Raw genomic sequence first — 24,200 nt, forward strand, 5'->3', positions numbered from 1 at the left:
ACCATCTGTTCGCCTCCCCCCTTTCCCTCACATTCCTTTGTTATGGTTCCCCCTTCCATACATCCTCTTCCATGGGCAGGCACATCTGTTTAACTCATTCCCATTTTTGGTATACAATATATATATATCTTGTGTCCATGTAACTTTGGACGGGGGTAGCAACTGGAAAAACAAGCGGGGAAAATGACAAATGCCTGAGGATATATTTGGCTTAAGCATATATCTGGTCTTATTTGGCTTAAGCATATATCTGGCCTTATTGTCTAACAACCTCTCCCCAGGGAAGAGACCGGGGACAGGCCCTTCTGGTCCAGAGCCATCACGGCCACTAGCACCAGGTGCTGCAAATTTTGCTGGCAGGTGCTGAGCTGGCAGGGGATGAAGGCTGTGTTGCTGGCCACAGGCTCCAGCATCCATCTCCCCCCTGTTCCCCTCTGTAATGGCCACAGTGCCCCCTTCCCCTCTGTAATGGCAGTGCCGTGATACCGAGAGGGCGGGGGAGTCATCTGCTGCCCCCCATGCGGCACTGAGGTCTGCTGGTTGCATATGGCCTGTACTCCTGCACAGCACAGGCTTCAGAAGTTCGCACCCAAAGTCCATGCCAGACTTTACCCCTGACAGCATTCTGCACCCCTGTGAGGGTGCAGAATTCGTATGGCCCGCATTTTTCTGTGCCCACACACACACACACACACACATATACATGCAGAAAAATGCAAAAAAATCTGCCGCGCGTCTGTTCCAGCGTTCCTGGAGCAGCCTCAGAGACGGGACGGGGGCTGGGCATGCATACCTGCATGGTTGATCATCGTCAGGAGGGCAGGGTGGGGCTGGGCCTAGGTGTGTGCCAACAAGCGAGAGAGAGAAAGAGACTGTGTCCCTCTCGCTTGCTACTGCAGCTTGCTGGCATGGAAGGGATGTGTTTTTTTATCATGGCATGTGCTTTTTATTATGCACAAGGCAGGCTAGAGGCAGAAATGTAACAGCCTGCCTGTTAGTTAGTTGATCTCATATTCTGGGGCACAAATGTAGCAGCCTGACTGCGTAGTAACAGTTAAAGTTGCTGTTGATGGATAACTGATCTCATTCTCTGAGGCAGAAATGTAGCAGCCAGTCTATGTCGTAACATTGTCAATGTTCCTATTGTTAGTTAACTGTTCCCATTCTCAGTCAATTCCCCCAGGAGCATTAAAACTGTGAAAGTTTTAAGGCCCCTACATTGCCACAGTGATGTAAAGGAGCCCATAGGCAGCGAGTTATATGGGGCCATGGTGCCCGAGCTCCACCACTATTCAGGAACATGGGCCCGGCTCCACCAATGTTTGGGCTTATATTTTACGTACATTTTGATGTGAACAATAACTCTGTTCACAATTGTCCACTGAGCATCAACTTGAAAGGCATGCTCAACCTTATTTTCATAGGTGCGGGAAGTAGGGATGCGGGGGGTGCTGCAGCACCCCCACATTTTATGCAGGGTACCAGCTGCTGCCTGGGGCCTCTACTGACAACCCCGCACCCGGAGGGTCTGCTGCCGGCCAAGGCTCCATTCCCGGCCATGCACCCTGGGTCCCAGTGGTGGCCACAGCCTCAGCCCCCTTACCCCTGTCAGGGTCCCCCCTCCCAGAGACATGGCCCTGCTCCCAGGTCCAGCTGGAGGCATAGGGTGGACAGGGGTAAGGCTAAATATTGGTTTACAAGGCACATGTGGGGGATGGGTGTTGGACCCATTCTGGCCACCACCAAAAATTATACAAATCTGGAGCCCATGAAGGAGCCATATTATAAATGACTGCTTGCCTATATATCTTTTCTTATTTTCATAGAATTTTAGTTTATCATAGAATATCAGGGTTAGAAGGGACCTCAGGAGGTCATCTAATCCAACCCGCTGCTCAAAGCAAGCCCAAGCCCCAGATTTTTACCCCAGTTCCCTAAATGGCCCCCTCAAGGATTGAACTCACAACCCTGGGTTTAGCAGGCCAATGCAATTTAATTTAACAGTCACTTGTTCTCCTATGCCAAGACAGGCAGGCACACCTGAACTTCCTTCTCTGTACCATTTATTACTGTACATACTTAAACAGTCCCTCTTATTGGTCTCCAGTTTTCCCAGGCCTTTGATCATCCTAACTGACTTTCTCCGAAGCCCCTTCACTTCTGCAATAGCCTGTGTGAGAGAGGTGCCCAGTACCGCCTAGGGGAGGTCACACCTGAAAGGCAGTGCAGTATGTTCTGTATTTAGCACGTTGACAACTTACTGTACGCAGATTCCAACATCTGGTTGATACCCCAGCGTTCATACTCCGTGATCCCCATGTCCTTCAGGATCTGGGCCATAACCTGAGCATCCTTAGGCACACTCTTGGAAGACACCATCTTACTTCTTATGGGTTTATTTGTCATATTATTATAGAATTATATTAGAGAATATTTTGGCTGTGACACAAGGGACCTGCAGGCCATATCCTGTATGTTGAGCTAAGGCGAAGTTAGCATACATATGTTTGGGACTTTTCACCTAGATAAGGTCCATATATGGCTGTGACTCTAAGCAGAGGATGTGCTAAAGCAGGTTGGCATAGGGGCTTTCCTAAGTTCATATCCTTTTAAACTTAACAGGTACACCACAACTTGAAAAGAACTGAAATAACCAGTTAGGACAGAAATAACAAATGTGATACCTAACCACAAAAGGGCCATGGTAACGAACTGACGTATATGATAATAAGTTGAGATCATTGATATACTAACCTATAGGAAAAAGACACACCAACATTAGTAAAGTGAGCAAATACAAATAAGGAAAAGGGGGAAAAATCCCCTACTGAATATGCATCAAATATACCAGCATCAGCGCAACATATTATAAAAGTGGCATCCCAGCCTAGGGACGGTAGGAGAGAAAGATGTAGTCCTTGGGAGGTGCCAGAGTGATGGCCACTGGGGATGAGGGGGAAGGTGATGGTGATGACGAAGATGATGGCTAAGACTTCAGGTTGTTCTACAGGAGATGGTGAAAGTATATGGATGTGCAGATGTACATTCTATAGTATCTCTATCTATCTTACTGAGTTGGGGTGTTTGTGACTGTGCTAAATGTATTCATAAACTATATTTGTAACTATAAAAAAAGAGTTCCTATAGTGTGAGTTGTTGCAACTGTGCACATCGGGGTTCCCAACTATATAATAATTTGAATAATACTGGGCCTGATCTTGTCAACCCTCAAAGTGATAACTGGGGATTCCTAAGTAATTAATATAATGAATACATAACCCCCCTAAAGACCAGGGAACAAGCAGTAGTTACAAGCACCATTAAGGCACTGCAGAAGCTAGCCCAGAAGGTGTCGTAGAGAGAGCCTGGAGCACTGGGCCTGGTGCAAGATCTGAGGCCTGAGCCAGAGGCTGTGAACCAAAGTCAGGCCATGTAGTAAAGCAGATGCTTACGAGTTCACTGTCCAGTAAGTGAACTTGGCAAAGTTGTTGCTAGTGCACTAGATATCTAGGTAAATATATTCCAGCTAGTACAGATACGAGATAAGATGGTTTGACAAAGCAGGGGGTTGGATGCCAAATCCCAGTGAAAAAAAGAAGGTGGTGGGGGCAGGAAGATAAGTGTTATTCCCTTCTGGGGTGAGGTCTGCAGGGCCGTCCTTATCCATACGCAAACTACGCAGCTGCATAGGGCACCAGGAAATTTGGGGCACCTGAGCCGGCCAGGAAAGCTGCCCCCACCCCTGCTCTGCCCCAGCCCCACCCTCCACCCCTTCCCCTGAGCTACATCCCGGGGGACTGCAGCAGGGGTCGGGCACGCCCTGCACTCACCGGGTGGTGGCAAGTGGAGCAACCCAGCCCCAGCCCACTCCGTTCCACCGGCTCCCAGCTGCGCCGCCAATGAGTGCTGGGGGGCACTTCTCCCCTGCCCCCCAAGGCTGGGAGCCAGGGGAGCAGAGTGGAGTGGGCTGGGTCACTCCACTTCCAACCGCACCATGAATGTGGGGTCGGGCCTGCCCTGCAATCACCGGGCGGCGGGAAGTGGAGCGACCTGGCCCCAACCTGCTCCACTTCACCGGCTCGTGCTGGGGGGCAGTTTCCCCCCTACCCCCTCTAAGCTTTCTCCTGGCCCCCCCAGACCTTGGGTGCCCCCCCCGTGGAGGCCTGGGGCCATCTCCCCCCCCCTTCCGGGGGGCAGCATAGGGCACCACAATGTCTAGGGACAGCCCTGGAGGTCTGGCTAGAGTCCTAAGCACCATTTGACCTTTTTCTCTCCAGCGTTTAACGATGGGGCTAATTAGGCCGCATTGAAAGTCACAGCTTCCTTTTAGTGATTGTCAGAGATTGAGTCCTGAGAAGCAGGTCTCGGCTAAGGGCTCTGCCTTAGATGCGGGGAAAGGGCAGCGGGGAAAGGAAAAGCAATGCACACCCAGGGATATCACTCGGAGCTGAAATCACTGCAGACCTAGGTTCAGCAGCAGCAGCAAAAAGCGGTGGCAGCACATGAGCCCCAGCAGCAGTTGCAGAGGCACACACTGACTGCAGACATTGCTCAATGCCTCCCTCCTTTCCGGGGTGGGAGGTGAACCCTTTAGGGTTGCCAGGTGTTCGGTTTTCGGACGTTAAAAGTCCAGTTAGCACAGGGCTGGCAGGCTTCCCGCCTGGCTCCGCGCGGCTCCCCGGAAGCAGCAACATATCCCTCAGCTCCTAGGCAAAGGGACAGCCACGGGACCTCTGTGCATCACCCCTGCCCCGCCCCAAGTGCTGGCTCTGCAGCTCCAATTGGCTGGGATCTGCGGCCAATGGGAGCTGTGGGGGTAGCACCTGCTGCGCCTCCGCCTAGGAGCCGAGGGACATGTTGCCACTTGCAGAGAGCCGCCGAAGGTGAGCCCCCTCAGTCCAATTTTTCCACATCCTTCTTGTAGTGTGGGGCCCAAAACTGGACACAGTACTCCAAATGAGGCCTCACCAATGCCAAATAGAGGGGAATGATCATGTCCCTTGATCTGCTGGCAATGCCCCTACTAATACAGCCCAAAATGCTGTTAGCCTTCTTGGCAACAAGGGCACACTGCTGACTCATATCCAGCTTCTCATCCACTGTAACTCCTAAGTCCTTTTCTGCAGAACTGCTGCCTAGCCAGTTGGTCCCTAGTCCATAACAGTGAATGGGATTCTTCCATCCTAAGTGCAGGACTCTGCACTTGTCCTTGTTGAACCTCATCAGATTTCTTTTGGAACAATCCTCTAATTTGTCTAGGACCGACCCTTGGGGCACTCCACTTGATACTGGCTGCCAACTAGACATGGAGCCATTGATCACTACCCATTGAGACCGATGATCTAGCCAGCTTCCTATCCACCTTATAGTCTATTCATCCAGCCCATACTTTAACTTGCTGGCAAGAATACCATGGGAGACCATATCAAAAGTTTTGCTAAAGTCAAGGAATAACATGTCCACTGCTTTCCACAGAGCCAGTTATCTCCTCATAAAAGGCAATTAGGTTAGTCAGGCATGACTTGCCCTTGGTGAATTCATGTTGACTGTTCCTGATCACTTTCCTCTCCTCTAAGTGCTTCAAAATTGATTCCTTGAGGACCTGCTCCATGATTTTTCCAGGGACTGAGGTGACTGGCCTTTAGTTCCCCAGATCCTCTTTCTTCCCTTTTTTAAAGATGGGCACTACAGTAGCCTTTTTTCAGTCATCCGGGACCTCCTCCGATCGCCATGAGTTTTCAAAGATAAGGGCCAATGGCTCTGCAATCACATCCGCCAACTCCTTTAGCACCCTCGGATGCAGTGCATCCGGCCCCATGGACTTGTGCTCATCCAGCTTTTCTAAATAGTCCTGAACCACTTTCTCCACAGAGGGCTGGTCACCTCCTCCCCATGCTGTGCTGCCCAGTGCAGTAGTCTGGGAGCTGACCTTGTTCGTGAAGACAGAGGCAAAAAAAGCATTGAGTACATTAGATTTTTCCACATCCTCTGTCACTAGGTTGCCTCCCCCATTCAGGGTCCCACACTTTCCCTGATCATCATCTTGTTGCTAACCCAACATCCCTTGCTAGCTGCAACTCCAAGTGTTGCTTGGCATTCCTGATTTCACTCCTGCATGCCTGAGCAATATTTTTATACTCCTCCCTGGTCATTTGTCCAAGCTTCCACTTCTTGTAATCCTTCCTTCTATGCCCAAATTTCATTCCTCACCCACAAAACTGTTAGGGTATGCTTATTCCATAGGCTAGTATGTTTGTGTGTATTGATGACAGGTACATACGCACATAGGTTATTTTTGTTCTTCAGTCATTTCAGTTCTTTCCTTGTGGTGTACCTGTTAAGTCTGTGGGTACAAACTTGGAAACCCCCTGCACCATTCTTCCATTATCTGCCTGTCTTGGTAAAAGGTCTTAATACAGATATGCTAACTTTGCCTTAGCTTAACATACAGGATATGGTCTGTAGGTCCCTTGCATTACCGCTGAACTTACTTTAATATAAATCTATAAACCTATTACAATAAACCAAATACTTAAACTATAAGAAAGAAAAATACACACACACACTATATATATATATGCATGCATATGCATGCAAGCACGTTAATCCTATTGGCTACACCGGGCACCTACGGGGGCAGAAGCTGGGTCCTCCCAGCACCTGGGGCTCCTGCTGCAGGCTCCACCCCCACCGGCAGCCAAGTTGCCCCCACCCCCACCTCCTCCTCCAAGCATGCTGTGTTCCCCCCTCCTCTGAACAGCTGTTTGCTGCACTCTGGGGTGGGGGGAGGAGGAGGGGGGAGGAGGCGGGGCGGGGCCTTGGGGAAGGAGGTGGAATTGGGGAAGGGAGCAGTAAAGGCAGGGCCCCCACACTCCCCCTACACATCCAATCCCCGCTGCTCAGGGCAGTGGATTGGGGTGGGGCAGGGAGCACACCCCCTCCCCCCGCCCCCAGCCCACACCTCCAGGCCCCTACCCTGACTCCTGCACACACACCCCACGACTCCTGCACCTCCTCACATCCCCAGCCCCCCCATGTCCCATGCTCTGACTCCTGCACCCCCCACATCCCCACCCCTACCCTGAGCACCAAATGGGAGCTGCCCCAGGTAAGGGCTCCACACCCCCAACCCCCTGCCCCAGCCCTGAACCCCCTCCCACACCTTAACTCCTGGCCAGACCCTGCACCCTAACTTTCTCCCAGCCCTGCACCCCCAGACCTGAACCCCTTCCCACACCCTAAGTTCTGGCCAGACCCCACACCCCAATGTTTTTTTACATTTTTTTTTATAAAGTGCTCTTATCCAAAGTGCTTTACAATAGTTAGCTAACGGTACAAACAATATTTGGAAAGATCATTAAGTGGTCTGCCGAGACCCACAGCGATATTCAAGTGGTCTGTGGAAAAATAAGTTAGACTACAAGAACAATCAAGGTACCTCACTTTCAGGGCCGGCTCTAGCAATTTTGCCGCCCCAAGCACGGCAGCACGCCACGGGGAGCGCTCTGCCGCTCGCCGGTCCCGCAGCTCCGGTGGACCTCCTGCAGGCGTGCCTGCGGATGCCCCACCGGAGCCGTGGGACCGGCGGACCCTCCGCAGGGACACCTGCGGGAGGTCCACCGGAGCCGCCTGCCGCCCTCCCGGCAACCAGCAGAGCGCCCCCTGTGGCATGCCACCCCAAGCACGCACTTGGTGCGCTGTGGTCTGGAGCCAGCCCTGCTCACTTTATTTTCATTTACTTCCTATTACTTATAGGAGGAGGATGAAGAAAAAAAGAATGAAAAACGGGGGCAGGGGGGAGATAAGAGAGAATGTTCTTTTTCTTGGCTGGGTCCCAAGGAGGGTCCTCAGAAATGAAGCTAAGCACAGAGCCCCACTAACTCTAAATCTGCCACTGGACTGGGCTGAGGAACTCAAGGATCTGAATGTGGAGGAGGCTTGGAAATAGTTTAAGGTGAATTTGCAGAAACTATCTGAGGCCTCCATCCCAAGCCAGGAGAAAAAATTCATAGGCAAGGGTTGCAGACCAAACTGGATGAATAAGCATTTCAGACAGGTTATTAAGAGAAAGCAGAAGCCTACAAGCAATGGCGGATAATGGATCAGCAAGGAAAGCTACCTCTTAGAGGTCAGAAAGTGTAAGGAAGGAGTGAGACCTGCCAAAAGCTAAGCAGAACTGGACTTTGCAAAGGAAATTAAAATCTATAGTAGTGAGTTCTTTAGTTGTATAAATAAATAGAAATTAAGGAAAGAAGTGGGACTGGTAAACACTAATAATGTGGTGAAGATAAAAGATAATGTAGGTATGGGCCAATACCTACATGAATACTTTGCTGGAGGTTTTGATAAGGGTAATGAGGAACTTAAGGATAGTGGCAGGGTGGCTAATGGAAATGAGGATATGAAAGTAAGATGATAACATCTGAGGTGGAAGTCAAACTCAAACAGCTTAATGGCACCAAATCACTGGGCCCGGATAATCTCCATCCAAGAATATTAAAGGAACTGGCAGATGAAATTGCAAGCGCAATAGCAAATATTTTTCATGAATCCATAACCTTGGGGGTCACACCCTATGACTGGAGAATTGCCAATATAGAACCAAGTTTTAAGAAAGGAAAAAAAAGTGATCCAGGAAACTACAGAGCCGTTAGTTTGACCTCAATTGTATGCAATGTTTGGAAAAAATGTTGAAAGAGAAAGCAGTTAAGGACATGCAGGTAAATGGTGATTGGGATAAAATACATCGTTTTACAAAAGGTGGATTGTGGCACCCCAGCCCGTGAGAGGGAATGTTATTTCCTAAGGGTCTTACCAGCAGAGATTATGGATTCAGTCCTTCAGTGCACAGTGAGACTCACCCCGGACATTTCTAGATGAGGAAACCACTGAGAACCAGAAGGAGGTTCCTGTCTTTATTAAGGGATGGTCTAGACGGTATTTGGTCCTGCCATGAGGGCAGGGGACTGGATTCGATGACCTCTCGAGGCCCCTTCCAGTCCTAGAATCTATAAATAAGTGTTGCCAAGTCTCCCAAGAAAAAAAAAGCAGTACCGCCTTTCAGAACAATCCCGGCCCTTTTCAGAGAGGGGGGAGGGAGGCATGTTTATACAAATTCCATCATTTTTTAGTAGTTCTGGTTTTGCTGCCTACAACATTAAGGTACATATGAAAATCATCAATGTATTTTTTTTTTAAAGTCATCCCCGCTCTCTCCAATCTCTGGTGGCTCAGTGTGGTACATTCCCGTGTTGAACCATTGAAGCATATCCCAGTGCGGAACAAAAAACTGGAACGTAGGATGTGTCAAGTGGGTGGGCCAGAAAGTTCATGAACGGGAGGGTGTTTTCTTTACTGAATGGGACTAGGAGGATTCTGAAATTGTAATGATGTGCGTATACATTGGCACCAGGGATCACCGAAACCTATTCCTACAACCATTTTTAAACTGTAACTTTGGCTTGAAGTTGCCTATTACAAAAAAGCCCAAATAAGTGACCTACAAATAAAACAAAGTCCAAAACCCCCCAAGCCTCGCCTCCCAAAAACGTGAAGTGCCTTTTCAAACAAGCCCAATTCTGCTTGTTATAAGCAGACTTGCTGCTTCTCCTCCGTCACATGCCTCCTGCCCCCTCCCTCAGCACTCAGCTGATTTCACCCCCCAGTAACCCGTCTCCACCGAGCTGCCTCTTCCATGAAGGGCAGGAAGTGCAGGGCTGAATCCTGCCCCCTTACCCAGTACAGTTAATGTCACAGGACAATACAGTCTGCAGGGGTGGAGGGGCTTGCTCAGTCCATAGGGGGAAACGCCATGGGGCTCACTTTACAGAGTGCATATAGGGCTCCCTCAGCATAACAGGGCAGGAATCTCTGTTGGGGATATGATATGGGGCTCTCTCAAGGTAGTGGGTGTAGTAAGAGCAAGATTGTACCTCCCATAAAGGCCCTTCACCCGGACCGCCTGGCCAGTGGTTCGCCGCATTGCATTCCATTGTGCCTTGGGAAGACTCACCTTCATCACGCCGTCCATCGCTGCACTGTGGGACACTTACCTTGAAGGATCCTGACATCTCCAGTGCCGTGCCTCTCCTAGGAGTGTGAGTATGCGAGTGTGAGCATGACCCCTGCCCCTTTTGAGCTTAGCTATCAGTATAATAAACGTGTGGCTTTCTGCCAAACTCTGGTGGGTCATTAGTCCTCCCTAAGCTTATTAACTGGCCCAATTTTGGGTAACAGTGGGCATGCCCAGGATATATACAGGCTACAGAGCATACAGGAGGAGTGCTTTACACAGCCTGCAATAAGGGAAAATATACATGGCTCAGTATACAGGAAATGGACTCAGGGCTTAATGTATGCAGAACACATCATAGGGCACAGTGTCCAGGAAGGAGTATAGAGGGTACTTGGGAAGAGCTCTGGATGTAGGGGTTACTGCATACAAAGGCCCAGGCCATAAAAACTGGACGTCAGCAGGACTGCGTGTAGGAGTTAGGATAGAGGGGGACAAGGAAATGGCAGAAGCGCTCACTGTGTAGCAGAAGATTTTGTATACAGGGAGGAAAACCATGCTGTAACCAATAGGTCCCCAACTTCTAAACCTAGACAACTCCTGGTAAATCTTTTTGAGGGACTGGTACTAGGCTGACGCTATTCAACATCAGTGTTAAAAATTGCGGACGATACAAGAATTGGCGGCGTGGTAAATAACGATGCGGTCACAGAGCTGTCACAGAGACAGCCAATCCGATGTGTGCCAAAAAAGAGATGGAATTGAGGGTTTCATGATAAAAGCCTGACATTTGCCGGAGGCTTGGGGCATAACCTCATAAAGATTTTCAGATACGGGGCCATCGCCAACTCATGCCATGTTGTCATAACTGGCAAATAATATTGTTTTACAGTTGGACATACAAGTACTGTATGCTTGATTTTCCTTCAAAGCGACCTTAAAAATTGGTGTAAGGACACATTTTGTACTAATTTTGACTATCAGTGTGGTGTAGGCGGAATTTAATCACGTCTCTTTTTTCTTTCACATGCTACTTTGGTTGTGTGAAACCTGCTTGGTGATTGAGTAATATTAATTGTACACAATAGCAAAAGATATTAGATTACCACTGGCTATTACTAATGCTTCAAAAAATGCATTATTGGGTGAAATTTAATGGTCAGCAATACACAAGAGGTCAGATTATATGGTCTAAAAGTCCCTTCTGGCCTTAACTTTTATGAATCATACTCCTCCTTCCCCTGAGGAGTATGACCCCACCCAGCCCTGCACCTCAAAATTAAGGCGCTTTCTCGATCTCGCCTATATATACACACACACCTGTGGAACTCATTTCACACTGAGGCCTGGAGCTCATGGAATTTTTAAAGAGAATCCATAGAAACATGGATAATGAGACTCCCCATAACTGCATTAGCTCAACTAAAAAAATGTATACTAGGAAGCTCTTTCAGGGCACAGACCAACACCTCACAAACAGAATTAGGCAGAAATTTGGTGTAGGGACAGATTGTGCTGTAATTGTCCACTACAGAGTTTCCTGCATGTTCCAGCTAAGCGTGTACTGCTCAGGGTCGGCTTTATTAACTGCGGGGCCTGATTCAAATACCCGGCGGCGGTCCAGGGCTTCGGCGGCACTTTGGCAGCGGGGGTCACTCCGGGTCTTCCGCCGCACCGAAGGACCCCCTGCTGCTGAAATGTCACACATCACCTCCATATTGGTGCATAACAAAATTCATTCCGCACATGCTTGGAAAACTAGAGGGAACACTGCCACGGACTGTGTATAAAGGGCCCACGACAGGTGACTATGAAAATAAATCAGAGGGGTAGCCGTGTTAGTCTGGTTCTGTAGAAGCAGCAAAGAATCCTGTGGCACCTTATAGACTAACAGACGGTTTGCAGCATGAAAATAAAGTTTCAGATCCCAGAAAAGGCATTCTGCTGTTATGCTCAAGCCAAAGTATGTGAATACCCCCACCTACAGGTGAAAACCCAGAAGTGTTGTCATTACCACAGAAGCCACCAGTTTAGGGCTCTTTCTTATGCTGCGTCAAATCCCCTGCCGAGCAGGTGCAACATTAATAGTTGAATTCTGTTCAGTCAGTTTTCAGTCTAAGACTTGGACTGAAAACTGACTGAACAGAATTCAATGATATACACAGACAACAGATTTCCAAAGGGGACTGAACCTCCATTTGAAATTTTTTTTAGAGGTTTGCAAATGAAAAAAGGTTGAAGACCACTGGTGCAGGTAATCCACCTAAGAGGTGGCTGCTAAGCTGACGGAAGAATTCGTCCATCAACCTAGCACTGTCTACACAGGGACTGAGCTCAGCTTCATTGTGTCACTCAGGGTTGTGGATCTTCACACCCTGGGCAACGTAGGTGGGTCGATCTAATTTTCTAGTGTAGAACAGCCCTTAGAAATAAAGACCCACAGAGCCCTGTGCTTTTTTTAGTATTGCCTTTCGTGTTTATAGATTCAGTACAGAGGGGATTAGAATCATGATGTAGCACCAATGGCGGGGGGGCAGTATTCTTTCAAAACTTCTGTAAGAGGGAAATAGTCCCAAAATCCCAGCAGGAAATCACAGGAGCGCAAGCGTGCGGCTACAGTAGCTGCTGCAGAAGCTACAAACAATCCACGTATTAAAGCAGGAAGTACAGATAAATTACCCGAATGTATCTGTCTCGTTCCTTCCACCAGTACACAGCAAACTAGTGCCGTACATTTAATCTGGATGTGGTACTGACCTTTGCATCACATTTTCATGTAGTTAGACAAGCTGCCAGATACTTTACATAGGCATTTTAGCCATCAGGCTTACAATACACAAAGGGAAAATGGTGGGGGGGTTTCTGCACTGATCTTGTGCAACGACCAACTGACTGATCTTCCCACCACCTACCAAAAACATCCTGTTGACAGGGGAACAGCATAGGGGAGAACAGAAGAGGTATTGTGGGCAGCACAAACACCACCATCCTGGGACAAGCTGTGCAATAACACTAACATCAAACTCTGTATCCAATGCCCCAAAAAATCAGTGTAGACCCACTGGCTTTTTCAGACTCCTCAGAAGCAACAAAAGGAGACAGAAAACCATCCCGGTTTTCAAGTGGGCAGCTTTATTCTACATAGACTGTACAGACAACCATCAAAGGACCCCACATCTCCTGTACGACTCTCTGTAAAAGTCTGGGGTCCCAAAGGGTACATCTTCATTGCACTCAAAGACTCGCGGCTGGCCTGGGTCAGCTGACTTGGGGTCATGGTGTTTGGGCTGCACTGGAAACGTTCAGGCTCGGACTGGAGCCCGGGCTCTGAAAACTGGCGAACGTGGGAAGGTCTCGGAGCCAGGCTCCAGCCTGAGACATGTACCCAGACATGTACACTGCAAGTTTTAGCCCTGCAGCACAGGCCCCGCGAGCCTGGGTCCATCGAGCCAGGTCCTGAGGCTCGGTGCTGGGGGGTATTTATTGCAGCGTGGACGTACCCCAAGACACCGGCTGCCTAACTGGGAGTGGAGGTGGCTTCTGCTGGGTTGTTCTGCTGATTGAAGTAGCCGGAGAGCTCTTTTAGTGCTCTGTAGCGATGAGAGATGGAGTTCTTCACTGCCTTGGGCAGCTCGGCATACCTGGCAAGGGAGAGAAAACCAGGAATAGCCACAATCCCAACCAAGAGTCTAAACCAGTGGTCCCCAACCTTTTTCGGGTGGCAGGCGCCGGACAACGAGCCACCAAGGATCGTGGCCGGCGGACAAGCATCCGCCAAAATGCTGCCAAGGAGCTGCAACATCGAGAGGCATTGCGGCCAAAATGACGCCGAAAATCAGCAGCATTTTGGTGGCAAAGCCTCTTGGTGATGGCGCTTTTCGGAGGCATTTTGGTGGCAACGCCTCTTGGTGACGCCGCTTTTTGGCGGATGCTTATCCGCCGGCCAGTACACGGGGGCACATAGATGCCCTGGCAGGCGCCATGGCACCCACGGGCACTGCGTTGGAGACCACAGGTCTAAACCCTGGTTTGCGTGGTAACTGTGTGCACCTGAGTTCCAGCGGCCTGCTGAGAAGCTCAGCCTGCTCCTTTCCCTGGTTATCGTAATGCCAGGCCTTAGAGATGCCGCTGGTGACAGACCAGATACGCGCATTCTGTAGCTGTTACATTCGTTTGCAGAAGCGGTTCCCTTGGCCTGCTTTGTACATGCAGATTAGGGCGCCCTCTGTGGACTCTGGGCTTTACTTCGGCACCAGCCTTTTGTAACATAATTTCTACTTGTGACTCAAGCGGCTCTTGCCAGGCTTACCTCACTGAGCCCTTTGTCAGCTTATTCAGAGGGCAAGGAATTGAGTGTGGTTCCCTAAGCAGAGTCAGACCCTGGGCCTGGGTCTCCATTGTCCTGGACTTGTGCAGTCATTTGCTCTAGTGGGGGAGGGATAGCTCAGTGGTTTGAGCATTGGCCTGCTAAGTCCAGGGTTGTAAATTCAGTCCTTGAAGGGGCCATTTAGGGATCTGGGGCAAAAAAATCTGTCTGGGGACGGGTCCTGCTTTGAGCAGCGGGTTGGGCTAGATACCTCCTGAGGTCCCTTCCAACCCTGATATTCTATGAATGCCACCTCTGTCTGTTTATTTAACAACACTACTCTAGGTGGGCTGATGCAGCTCACTGAAAGTCAAAGCCAATAAAACCCATATCTGACGCCTATACCGGTCTACCGACTAGCAGCAGCTACTAGAAACAACAGCAGAACCGTCCCTGCATCTCTCCAAAGTCTGTGAGGAGTCCTAGATGGGAAACAGTTCATTAGAAACACACTGCACACTCAGGTCATCTGCCCTACAGGCTTGAGACGGTCTGAGCTGTGAGGTTCTGACCAAGGTCCCCCATGGTCAAAGCTGTTCAGATGTAGGATTCTGCTTTAAGCCCATCTCAACTTTTCTCTGGCAGAGTTCATTGTAAGCAGGTTCCACTTTATGCATTAACAGAACCTTTGGTTTCTTGATTTTCTTAAGTAAAGAATTAAAGGCAAAGAGTCACTTACGTCTGGTCGTAACCGTCAGGCTGGAAGCAAGGATCCCAGCCAAAGTCTCTGGGGCCTCTGGGCTCAACAATGCGACCCTGCCAATTCGAGGAGGAAGAAGAAATAAGAGGTTTCTTTCTCAGCACTGCTCTGCCACATTCACATTCCAGATCGTTATACCCTGGAAAATCAACCTGTTACATTTTAGACCGAGCTCTGCTTTGGGAAACCACCAAAAGTTACAAGATTGCTTAGCATTCCCCCAAAACAAGGCCAAGGTAAACAACTAGGGCTTCTTGGTTGAGTGCTCCATCTTCTTACGTCCATGCCATAGGCAGCCAGACCTCCTGCACTGCTCTCCACCTTCCCCTGGCGGGCCTGCTCAACACACACATCCCAGGGCACTGAGGCTTCAGGACTCAGCCCCCAGTAAGAATTCCTGACTGTCTGAAGGATAAACTAACAAACGGGCATAGGAGCAGGAGAGAGCAGCTGTAACAAGGTTTAAGGCTGGCTGGAGAAAACACGGGGCATGGATGGTGGGAGAAGACTGGTCACTTCAGTGCTTCTCAGTACCAGCAAGATGTAGCCATGTTAGAGGGAGTTCAGAGGAAAAACCACAAATCCAAACAAAACGACAGGGTCTGGAAAGACGGACATCTGAGGAAAGGGTTAACTATGTGCAGCTGGGTGATAGGGCTTGGAGCTCATTGAAATGGTACAGCCACACATTCTGCTCCTAGCAATAAAGGGCTTGGAGGGCTGAACAGCCACCAGGCTCAGGAATGGAGACAAGAGAACTTGGAGGATCATTCAGAACCTTCAACCACCGTTTTCAAACTCAGGTGCCTCTGGGCACCACAATGAGTAGCCTGTTTTTCAGACATGCTGAATATCCACATCTTCCACTGATGTCTATGGGAGCTACAGCTGCTCAGCAACCCTGGAAAATCAGGCCATTTATGTAGGTGACTAAATATGGATGTAGGTGGCCAAGATGACCCCTTGCGAATCGGTGCTGTTAATGGACTCATGTTACAATCCCCTTCACGCCCCCGCCTACTGCTATCTGCAGAGGCTTCTTTTGCCCAGCGATCTGAATACCTACACAAGTTTTGCCTTTGAACAGCTTCACTGGGTCCTCCGGGTTTCCAGTGCTGAATGCAAAGGTGCAAAGAGCATAAGCAGACTTGTCTTCAAACCCCGCTAACAGCTTGTACAGACCTAAGCAACAGAAGAAGGATTCCATCATCTCCGCGTTTCATTCGGCACATGGCACAACTGACAAGAGGCAATCTGCAACGAGCGAGGGGAAACCCCAAACAAATAACATTTTGTGCCCCTGGGGCAGGCCTCCCACAGTCTGCATCCACACTCAAAAGGGTGAGGGAGTATTACTGGGATTAGGCAGGGAATGGTGTGTCTCATGGGTATTTCAGGAGACCTGAGATCAGGCTCTACTCATGACTTTTCCATAGAATCCTTACAAGCTGGCTTAATGAATGTTTTTAAAGTGTTTTGCGATGCTTAGATGAGATGCCACATAACTGCCTAGGATAATGGCTTTATTTAACTGATACTAAAGGTTACATCTCCTGTCACTTGGGGTCAGTCTGTTTCCCATTGTCCATACTTGAGACAGCATTACGCAGCAGAGGGAGCTCCTGGAGTGCAGAGCAGGGCCGAGTTGAATACCCATGTAATGAGGCCCTTGGTTAAGTCACCTGTGGGGATAGAACCCAGGACCTCTGGCTCTAAAAAGTAGGAGGAGCTTCAACTAAGGGACCAGGTCCATCAGCTTGGAGGCAGTAACAGACTCATACATGGTCCAGCCACTAGACAAGCCCCGCCCCACACAGTGTTAGCATGGGTTCCACATACACTTTGTACAGTTAGTAATTCACTTGCATCCTCCCTCTTTCGAGAAGTCAGCTCCCTGGACAATGGGAGTAGCGCAGCTCATCACACTCTGGGACTAACACATGTTTGTTTGTGTGGAGCTCACACAGACACTGACAGACAAAAGCTGCCCTCCAGCTTTTGAGGGCAGAGATCACCTTAATGAAAGAGATGCAGTACGTACGAACCCTGCCTGGGAACATTCAGTCTAAGGCCACCTTTCAAGCAAGCTCTTAGCTTTGCTGTTCCTACCCAGCTGCCCTCCCCCTCTCTTGGCTGTCTCCCAAACCACCTGCAATAGCAATGGCCATCAGTTGTCTTTGTGAGATCCCCAGTGGAATGGACTCCAATGACCAAGGGCTACTGGTTAACATCTGTGCACAGCAGCAGTGGTACAGAGGGAATAAAGGTATGATGGTGCCTGCTCTGAATAGCTTCCACCTGAACCTGATCATGAGACCAGAGAGTGGAGGGAAGATACCAAGCAGGGGTGGGGGGGATAGATACAAAGAATAATAAGGCTGAGGAGTTGCCTGGGTGATCCAATATGCATCATGTTAGTTCCCATTTTTTTTGTGTGTGTTTTTTAAAACTTGTATAAAAGGAAGACAAGAGTTGGAGACTGGGGAAAAGGGAGGTTTGGAGGCAGGATTTGGAGAGGAAGATCTGTGGTGTGCAGGATGTGGGAGGATTTTCCAGGACTGGGCACAGGGGTGAGTAAGGCAGAGGATGACAAAGGCGGCCCAGGGCCCAGGAGGGGTTGCGGGTGACCAGTGATAAGATGCAGGTAGGGACAGAGCTGCGAGGATGAAAAAGCTGATGCAGAAAGGGAAACCAACAAAGAGAGGTGCTGTAGTCAGAAGAGCAGGCAAGGAAGGGGTTTGGTGGTACTGGAAGGACACGAGGTGGGTGACAGGAAGATCAGGGAGGCACATACAGGGGATGGACGGATTTTGGATAGGTTGGAAAAGAAGTGACAGGATTCAGTAATAGTCTGGATGTCATGGGGGGGGGGGAAGGAAAGAGGGGTGACACCAAGGTTGTACTCCTGTGTTGCCATGTTGAACTGATAACTGCAGGGCAATTAGGAAGAGCGGACGTCAGTAGCAAGGCAGCTATGACTCTGAAGAGAGCGGGAGTGGTAGATTTGGGAGTCACCGGCACAGAGATGGTTGCTGAAGCCATCAGAGTGGATGATCTTACCCCTGTTGACGTGTAGATGGAGCAAAGGGAGGGGCTAAGGGCAGAACATGATGGGACACATGGAGGCCGTGAGGAATGGGGAGAAGTGAGCAGTCCCAGAGCTGGCAAAGGAACCGGTCACGTGCAGAGCCATGAGAGCTCAGTGAGGAAAGGGATTCATTTCACATTGTTGCTAGATTGCACAGGAGCATGTGATTCTGAACAGCAAATCCCATTCAGAGCAGTAATTCAAAGGGAAATACCTTCTGGTTTTAACTTCTCTAGAAACCATTTTCTGAAACGTAAGAAGAGAACAAGTGTCAGTGGCAGGGTTATTTTCTGCCATTGTCATCAACAACGGAAATATGTCTAGTGCAACATTCTATGTCGGATTTCTCTCTGCACAGGTTTCCTAGCACTATGAATCCCTGTTGAACTTGCAGGGTTTAATAAACCTTACTCTGGGCTATACGTTAACAAACATTACGAAATGCAGATTTAGACTCCAAACCAGCACGTTACAGACCCCGGGGGTCGTACTGAAATCAATGTGTCTCCTGCCTGGGCCAGGGGTCAACTTGCATGGAGTTCATTGCAGGGTTGGGGCCTATTTCTTAAATAACTGAGCCTGTGGGTCTTTAGCCCAAGATTCCACTTCAGCACTTTTGCTATTCAAATTACAGGCCAGTCTGTTGTGCAGTACCACCTAGCCTGTATGTTCAATACTTTAGCGAGGAAGCATAGTCTAATGGTTAAAGCAGAGGACCCAGGAGACCTGGGTTCCTGTCTTGAGTTGCTGTACAATTGGGGGGAAATGACTTAAGCTCTCCATGCGGTAGCAATCCCCCCTGTAAAATGGGAATACTCGCATAGGTGAGTTTGTAAAATATGTGGGAGCTCTTTAAATAAAGAGAACTATAAAAGCGCTAAGTATTCCCGAGGCCAAATGTTCAGAAGAGTAATTCCCACAAATGAGCAGTGAGATGGAAAAAAAAAAATCCTTCGATTGAAGATTTTTTTTCCTCCTCCCAGAATCGCTAAGCCAATTGACTCACATTTGGGGAGTGATCATTTGCCCAGTTTTGTTGTACGACATAAAGAATGTGAGTTACAGACGTACATAATCACATTCCACCTTCCACGTTCTCTGCCCTGGTAACCTGAATAAGCAGAGCAAATTGTAGAGAAACTGCAAAACTAAAAAGCGGCGCCAAGAGCTATGGCAGGACTTTGCTAGAGGAGTTATGAGGAAGGCTGCGAGTCTGCCATGGAGGTCACAGATTCCGTAACTTTCCAGGAACTCCAGGTCTTCCGCAGCTGCAGCAGCTCGTGCGACTGGCCCCAGGTCACCCGAGCAGCTGGCCCCGGGGTGTGTCTCACCAGCTGCTGCTGGGATGGCCCAGGGCCAGCTGCTTGGGTGGCCCCGGGGCCAGCTGCACTGACTGCTGCTTGGGCAGCCCCGAGCAGCTGGCCCCAGGGCCGCTGCAACAGCAGCCGCTGTGGCTGGCCCCAGGAGCCACTGGAGCAGCAGTTCTGGGGGCGGCCCCAGGAGCCACTGGAGCAGCAGTTCTGGGGGCGGCCCCGGAGCAGTGGTCCCGGGGGGCCTAGGAGCAGCGGGTGGGGTCAGCAGTCAGCCCCCACTGCCAGAGCAGGGGTCGGCCATTGGTCCCTGGGGCTCCCCTGGAGCAGCTAAGATTTAGTCAGGGGTCTTTATAATAAAAGTCATGGACAGGTCACGGCCCGTGAATTTTGGTTTATTGCCTGTGACCTGTCTATGACTTTTACTAAAAATACCCGTGACTAAATCTTAGCCCTAGTTATGAGGGATTAAATTTAGAAATCTTGTTTCCAGTTGAACTACAGCAGCCTCCAGGGTCCCATTATACAATAAAATAAATCCAGTGATTTGAATTAACAAAACTCGGTAGCTCTTTCTCTACTGAGGAGGCAGAATGGACAAAATTCCTCCCCTGATGACTTCAGTGTAGTTACACAAAGGATGAATTTGGTCCAATCACTTTAAGCCACCAGACCCTGGAGAGACCGACCCTGCAAAGGATGCCTGTGCTGAGTTTGAAGTGAAGGGGGCATGGGTCAGCCCCCACGGATTCCTTTGCAGGGCCAGGTCCTAGTTGGGATGCAGGAACAGTAAGCAGGAGCTGGGATTAAATCAGGGGCACTGAGCTGTCCCATCCATCCCATGCATTATGCATTAAGTGCAAAGCAGGGACCAGGTGAGTACAAATCCCTTCCCCATTTCCTCTCTCTTCAGGCTGAAGCTGCAGGAGCTAGAGCAGCAAACAATAGAAAAGAGAGTTCTGCTCATGGGGTCTGGAGAGCTCCCAGGAATCACATCTCAAAAACCCATAGCCCCAGTCAAACCGTAGCACAGGAAAGAACTACAAGCATAGCCACTCCTACTTACATATATGGTCCTGGGAGGCCCCCCAAGGCATTGAAACACAAACAAGTGTCTTCTACTATAACAGGTCCCTGAATCTGCAGAGGGAAGTCAAAGAAACAGAAACATTAGATCTAAGGGGAAGGCACCCTCTCCTACACTGCCTTTTTGGTTACAATCCATTATGGTTCCACATGACGTTAGAGGCTTCATAAAAACGCAGCGTCCATTAAAGCTCCTTAAATCTGAGATTCTATAGAGAGAGAGAACAAGCAATGAAACCTGTGCTCTGCACCTGCAGCTAGAAATGGCACTACCAAGGCAGAGATACTAAGCTTTCCTTTGGAAGTTTGAGGAGAGCTAATCTAAAGCATTCGTATGGTACTGCCCTCATTGGGGGGCAGTGCTGGAGGAACCTAAAATGCAGGGGGGTCGGTTTGTTGCATTTGCCTAGGCTTTTTGGATGACAACCTGTCACTGGCTGGTGGAGAACTACTTCATTACCCCCCAAATGGTAAGATGGGAACAAAGGCGCTGACCCCGTACGCGTAACCAGGGGCGCCAGAACGGAGGGTCCATACAGCCATAGCCCCATCACTTTCTGTGATCCAAGCCGTCGCAGCTCCTTTATAACGTTATTTGGCAGCCACCTGCTTTGTCCACTGCTTCCAGAAAGGGCAGCCCGTTGCAGCTACCTGGTGGGGGCTTGGAACCAGGGTGGACCGGCAGCCCCCTACCAGCTCCCTGAAGTTCCCTGTGCAGCAGCCGCCCTATGCCAGGCAGTTCAGCTGTCCCTCCCCGCACTGCCTTGTGCTGCTCCTGCCCTTTGCCTTGGAGCTGCTCCTGGGAGCCTCCTGCTTGCTGTGCAGGGGGGAAGGGAGAGAGGGGTGCTAATGTCAGGGTGTCCCTGTCCCCCTGCTCTTGCCCCCCATCTCCACAGAGCGGGGGGGGGGGCACGACAGGGATCAGGAAGGAGGGAGCCTGCTGGCAGAAGCTGCTGTCTCAATTTGAGGATCTACTTAAACAGGCAATGTGTCTGCCATGCTGTCTCCCATCCCTCCATTCGTGCTGCCTTGTAGAGTGTGAGGCTACATTAACGACAAAGAGTTGAGTGCTCAGCTGTTCTAGTTCATCATTTAGCAGTAAGGCATCCCTGGGAAATATCCCACCCTCTGACTTCACCACCTCAACCACGCGCCACAATCACCATTGCTGTGTACAGTATTAAAGAGTGTGTGTGTGTGTGTGTGTGTGTGTGTGTGTGTGTGTGTGTGTGTGTGTGTGTGTGTGTGTGTGTGTGTGTGTGTGTGTGTGTGTGACCCCCTCCCCTCCGTTTACATTAATTCTTATGGGGAAAGTGGATTCGCTTAACACTGTTTCGCCTAAAGTAGCATTTTTCAGGAACATAATTACAACATTAAACGAGGCGTTACTGTGCCTAATAACAGCAACAGCCTCTGTTCTAGGGAAGCGAGAGGCCAGAGCTCTGCAGATGGACAGTCTATACTTCACCATGTCCCTGCTCTACTGGACTAGAAGACAAGAAAACTAATCATCTAGGATAGAATCAGTTATAGGAATGTTTTCCCAAAGCAACTGAGCTGACTTCACTCTCAGTCCTAGAGATCAGTGGGATCAGGCCAGGGAAGGGCCTTTGCTATGGAAGACCCTATTTATGAACCTCTCTCATAAGGGCTTCCATTGGAATTTCTCTGTAGCTATAGTTAAATCTTCTACATCCTGTTTGTTGACACCAGTCAGTCCATGGCCATTTAATTCCCCACCAACTGTGTGCCAAACGGGTGGGTTGTCATGCGGTGGGTAACAGCAGGGCCATTTAGCCTAAACTCTTGATTAATCGCTATTCATTTTTGACTTACACCTGTGGAAGTGGGAAAAGCGGAAAAGGAAATGACCTGATTTGCTGCTTCCCGGCATTTCTGAATGGAGATCTCGTCTGGTTCCCCTTGGTATTCTGGCACTGCAACAACAACAGGCGGGATTACTGTGAGGGGAGGGGTGGACAGTGGCTGCTGAAACATTGCCGTTTCACACACGAGAAACAAAGTCACGGACTTACAGTCAATTTTTTTTGCGACCAGTCTGTATGGAAACGCATCCCCGAGGATCTGAAGGACCTGTTGGGAACAAGACAGCAGCTGTTCAGCCAGCTCTGCGGGCAGGGGACAGCGCCTAGCCCAGTGTGTCAGATACTGGGGGGCAGTTTGGTCCTGCCCTCCCCCAGCCACAGGGGCTTTAGTCTCACCACCCGCCTCAGACCCAGGTGCTATGGGGGGATGGTGGGAAGTTGGCAGCAGGGCGGGTGCTGGGCAGCGCTGGATGGGAGCAGTGTTTGGCCGGGATCAGGGACGCGGACTCGCTCTAAGGCTCCCACCAGGCTCCGGTTCAGGGGAGCGGAACCCCCCGACGGGGCTCGTCCCGTGACAGGTTCAGCATCAGGAACGTCCCCCGGGCAGCGACAGTCCCGGCGGAGCCCGAGCCCCAGCCTGCTCCGGCGTTAACTCTGGAGCCTAATGACGGCGGCGCGCGGAACGGCCGGGCGCTGACAGCAGGGGGCGGGGCCAGCTGCGGGGGCGGGAGGAAGCGCCGCACGCGGAAGGAGGCCTCGCCCCTCCCCCGGGAGACGGCGCCCTCCGGGGGTTGGCGGACGCCGCGCTTCATTCCAGGACGGTGGCCCCCTCCGTCCAATCCGCGCAGCTCCCTACTCCCCACCTCCTCTAGCTTCTTGGCGTTGCCGGTCACGAACACCACGTTCCTCCCGGCGGCGGCCATAGCAGAGCCACAGCGCCTGCGCGCTGACCTGCCAATCACAGCCTCGCCGCCCGGCAGCCAGGGCAACGCGCCCAGCCCCGCCCCGCGGGACCGGCCAATGAGAGGAGAGACCGATTTTCCAGGGACTGAAAGGAGCCCGTATACGCATTTCCGGTGACCAAGGCCGAGGTAAGCCCGGCGACAAGACATTTCCGGTCTCCCAAGCCGCTACTAGCTGGAGCAGACCGGAAGTGCCTTTCTGCCCCACCCCCGAGCTCTATGGCCCTGGAGGCCGGAAGTGCGGAGTCGGGTTGCTCCGGTAACCGATGCCCCGCCAGAGGGGGCGGGGGGCTGCGGAGACCCGGCAGGGCCATGCTCTTGCCTGGGTGTGACGTGGCCTCCCTCGCACCTCGGCTCTGCTGTCCCTGGTGCGGGTCACCAGAGCTTTTACCGCGCTGCCCTGCTTAGAGTTGCCAAATTTTTAGGGGCACAAAACCGATATCCTAGCCCCGCCCCCTTCTCAGAGGCCCCGCCCCTTCTCAGAGACCACGCCCCCGTTCGCTACATTCCCCCCCCTTCACTTTCCCTGCGCTGGGGCAGGGCTTTGGGGTGCCGGAGGGGGTCACGGCTCTGGGATGGGGCCAGGGCCAGAGATTTTATGGTGCAGGAGGAACTGGCCAATGGAAGTGCAAAGCTGGTGCGTGGGGTGGGGGCAGCACGTGGAGCCCTGTGGCCCCCAAGCCTAGGAGTTGGACCTGCTGGCCACTTCCGGGGTGCAGCACGGTGCCCCAGGACAGATAGGGACTAGCCTGCCTTAGCCCTGCCGACCGGGCTTTTAATGGCCCGGTCAGCAGTGCTGACCAGAGCTGGTCACCCTAGCCCTACTCCAGTTTGCAGGCTCCCATTGGGA

General features: G+C 50.7%; 1 protein-coding gene across 1 annotated transcript; it reads right to left on the minus strand.

The window, feature by feature from the left end:
* Window positions 1-13,123: 13,123 nt before the first annotated feature.
* On the minus strand, window positions 13,124-23,459 carry ITPA (inosine triphosphatase). The gene is given in 9 exon segments (XM_045013123.1): window positions 13,124-13,653; window positions 15,058-15,134; window positions 16,145-16,260; window positions 18,381-18,412; window positions 20,543-20,616; window positions 22,435-22,499; window positions 22,599-22,656; window positions 23,252-23,432; window positions 23,434-23,459. Coding segments are annotated over 9 exon segments (753 nt in total). The 3' UTR covers window positions 13,124-13,529.
* Between the last annotated feature and the right edge of the window lie 741 nt (window positions 23,460-24,200).

The sequence above is a fragment of the Mauremys mutica genome, chromosome 4 (genome assembly GCF_020497125.1).
Source record: "Mauremys mutica isolate MM-2020 ecotype Southern chromosome 4, ASM2049712v1, whole genome shotgun sequence".
Taxonomy (NCBI): domain Eukaryota; kingdom Metazoa; phylum Chordata; order Testudines; family Geoemydidae; genus Mauremys; species Mauremys mutica.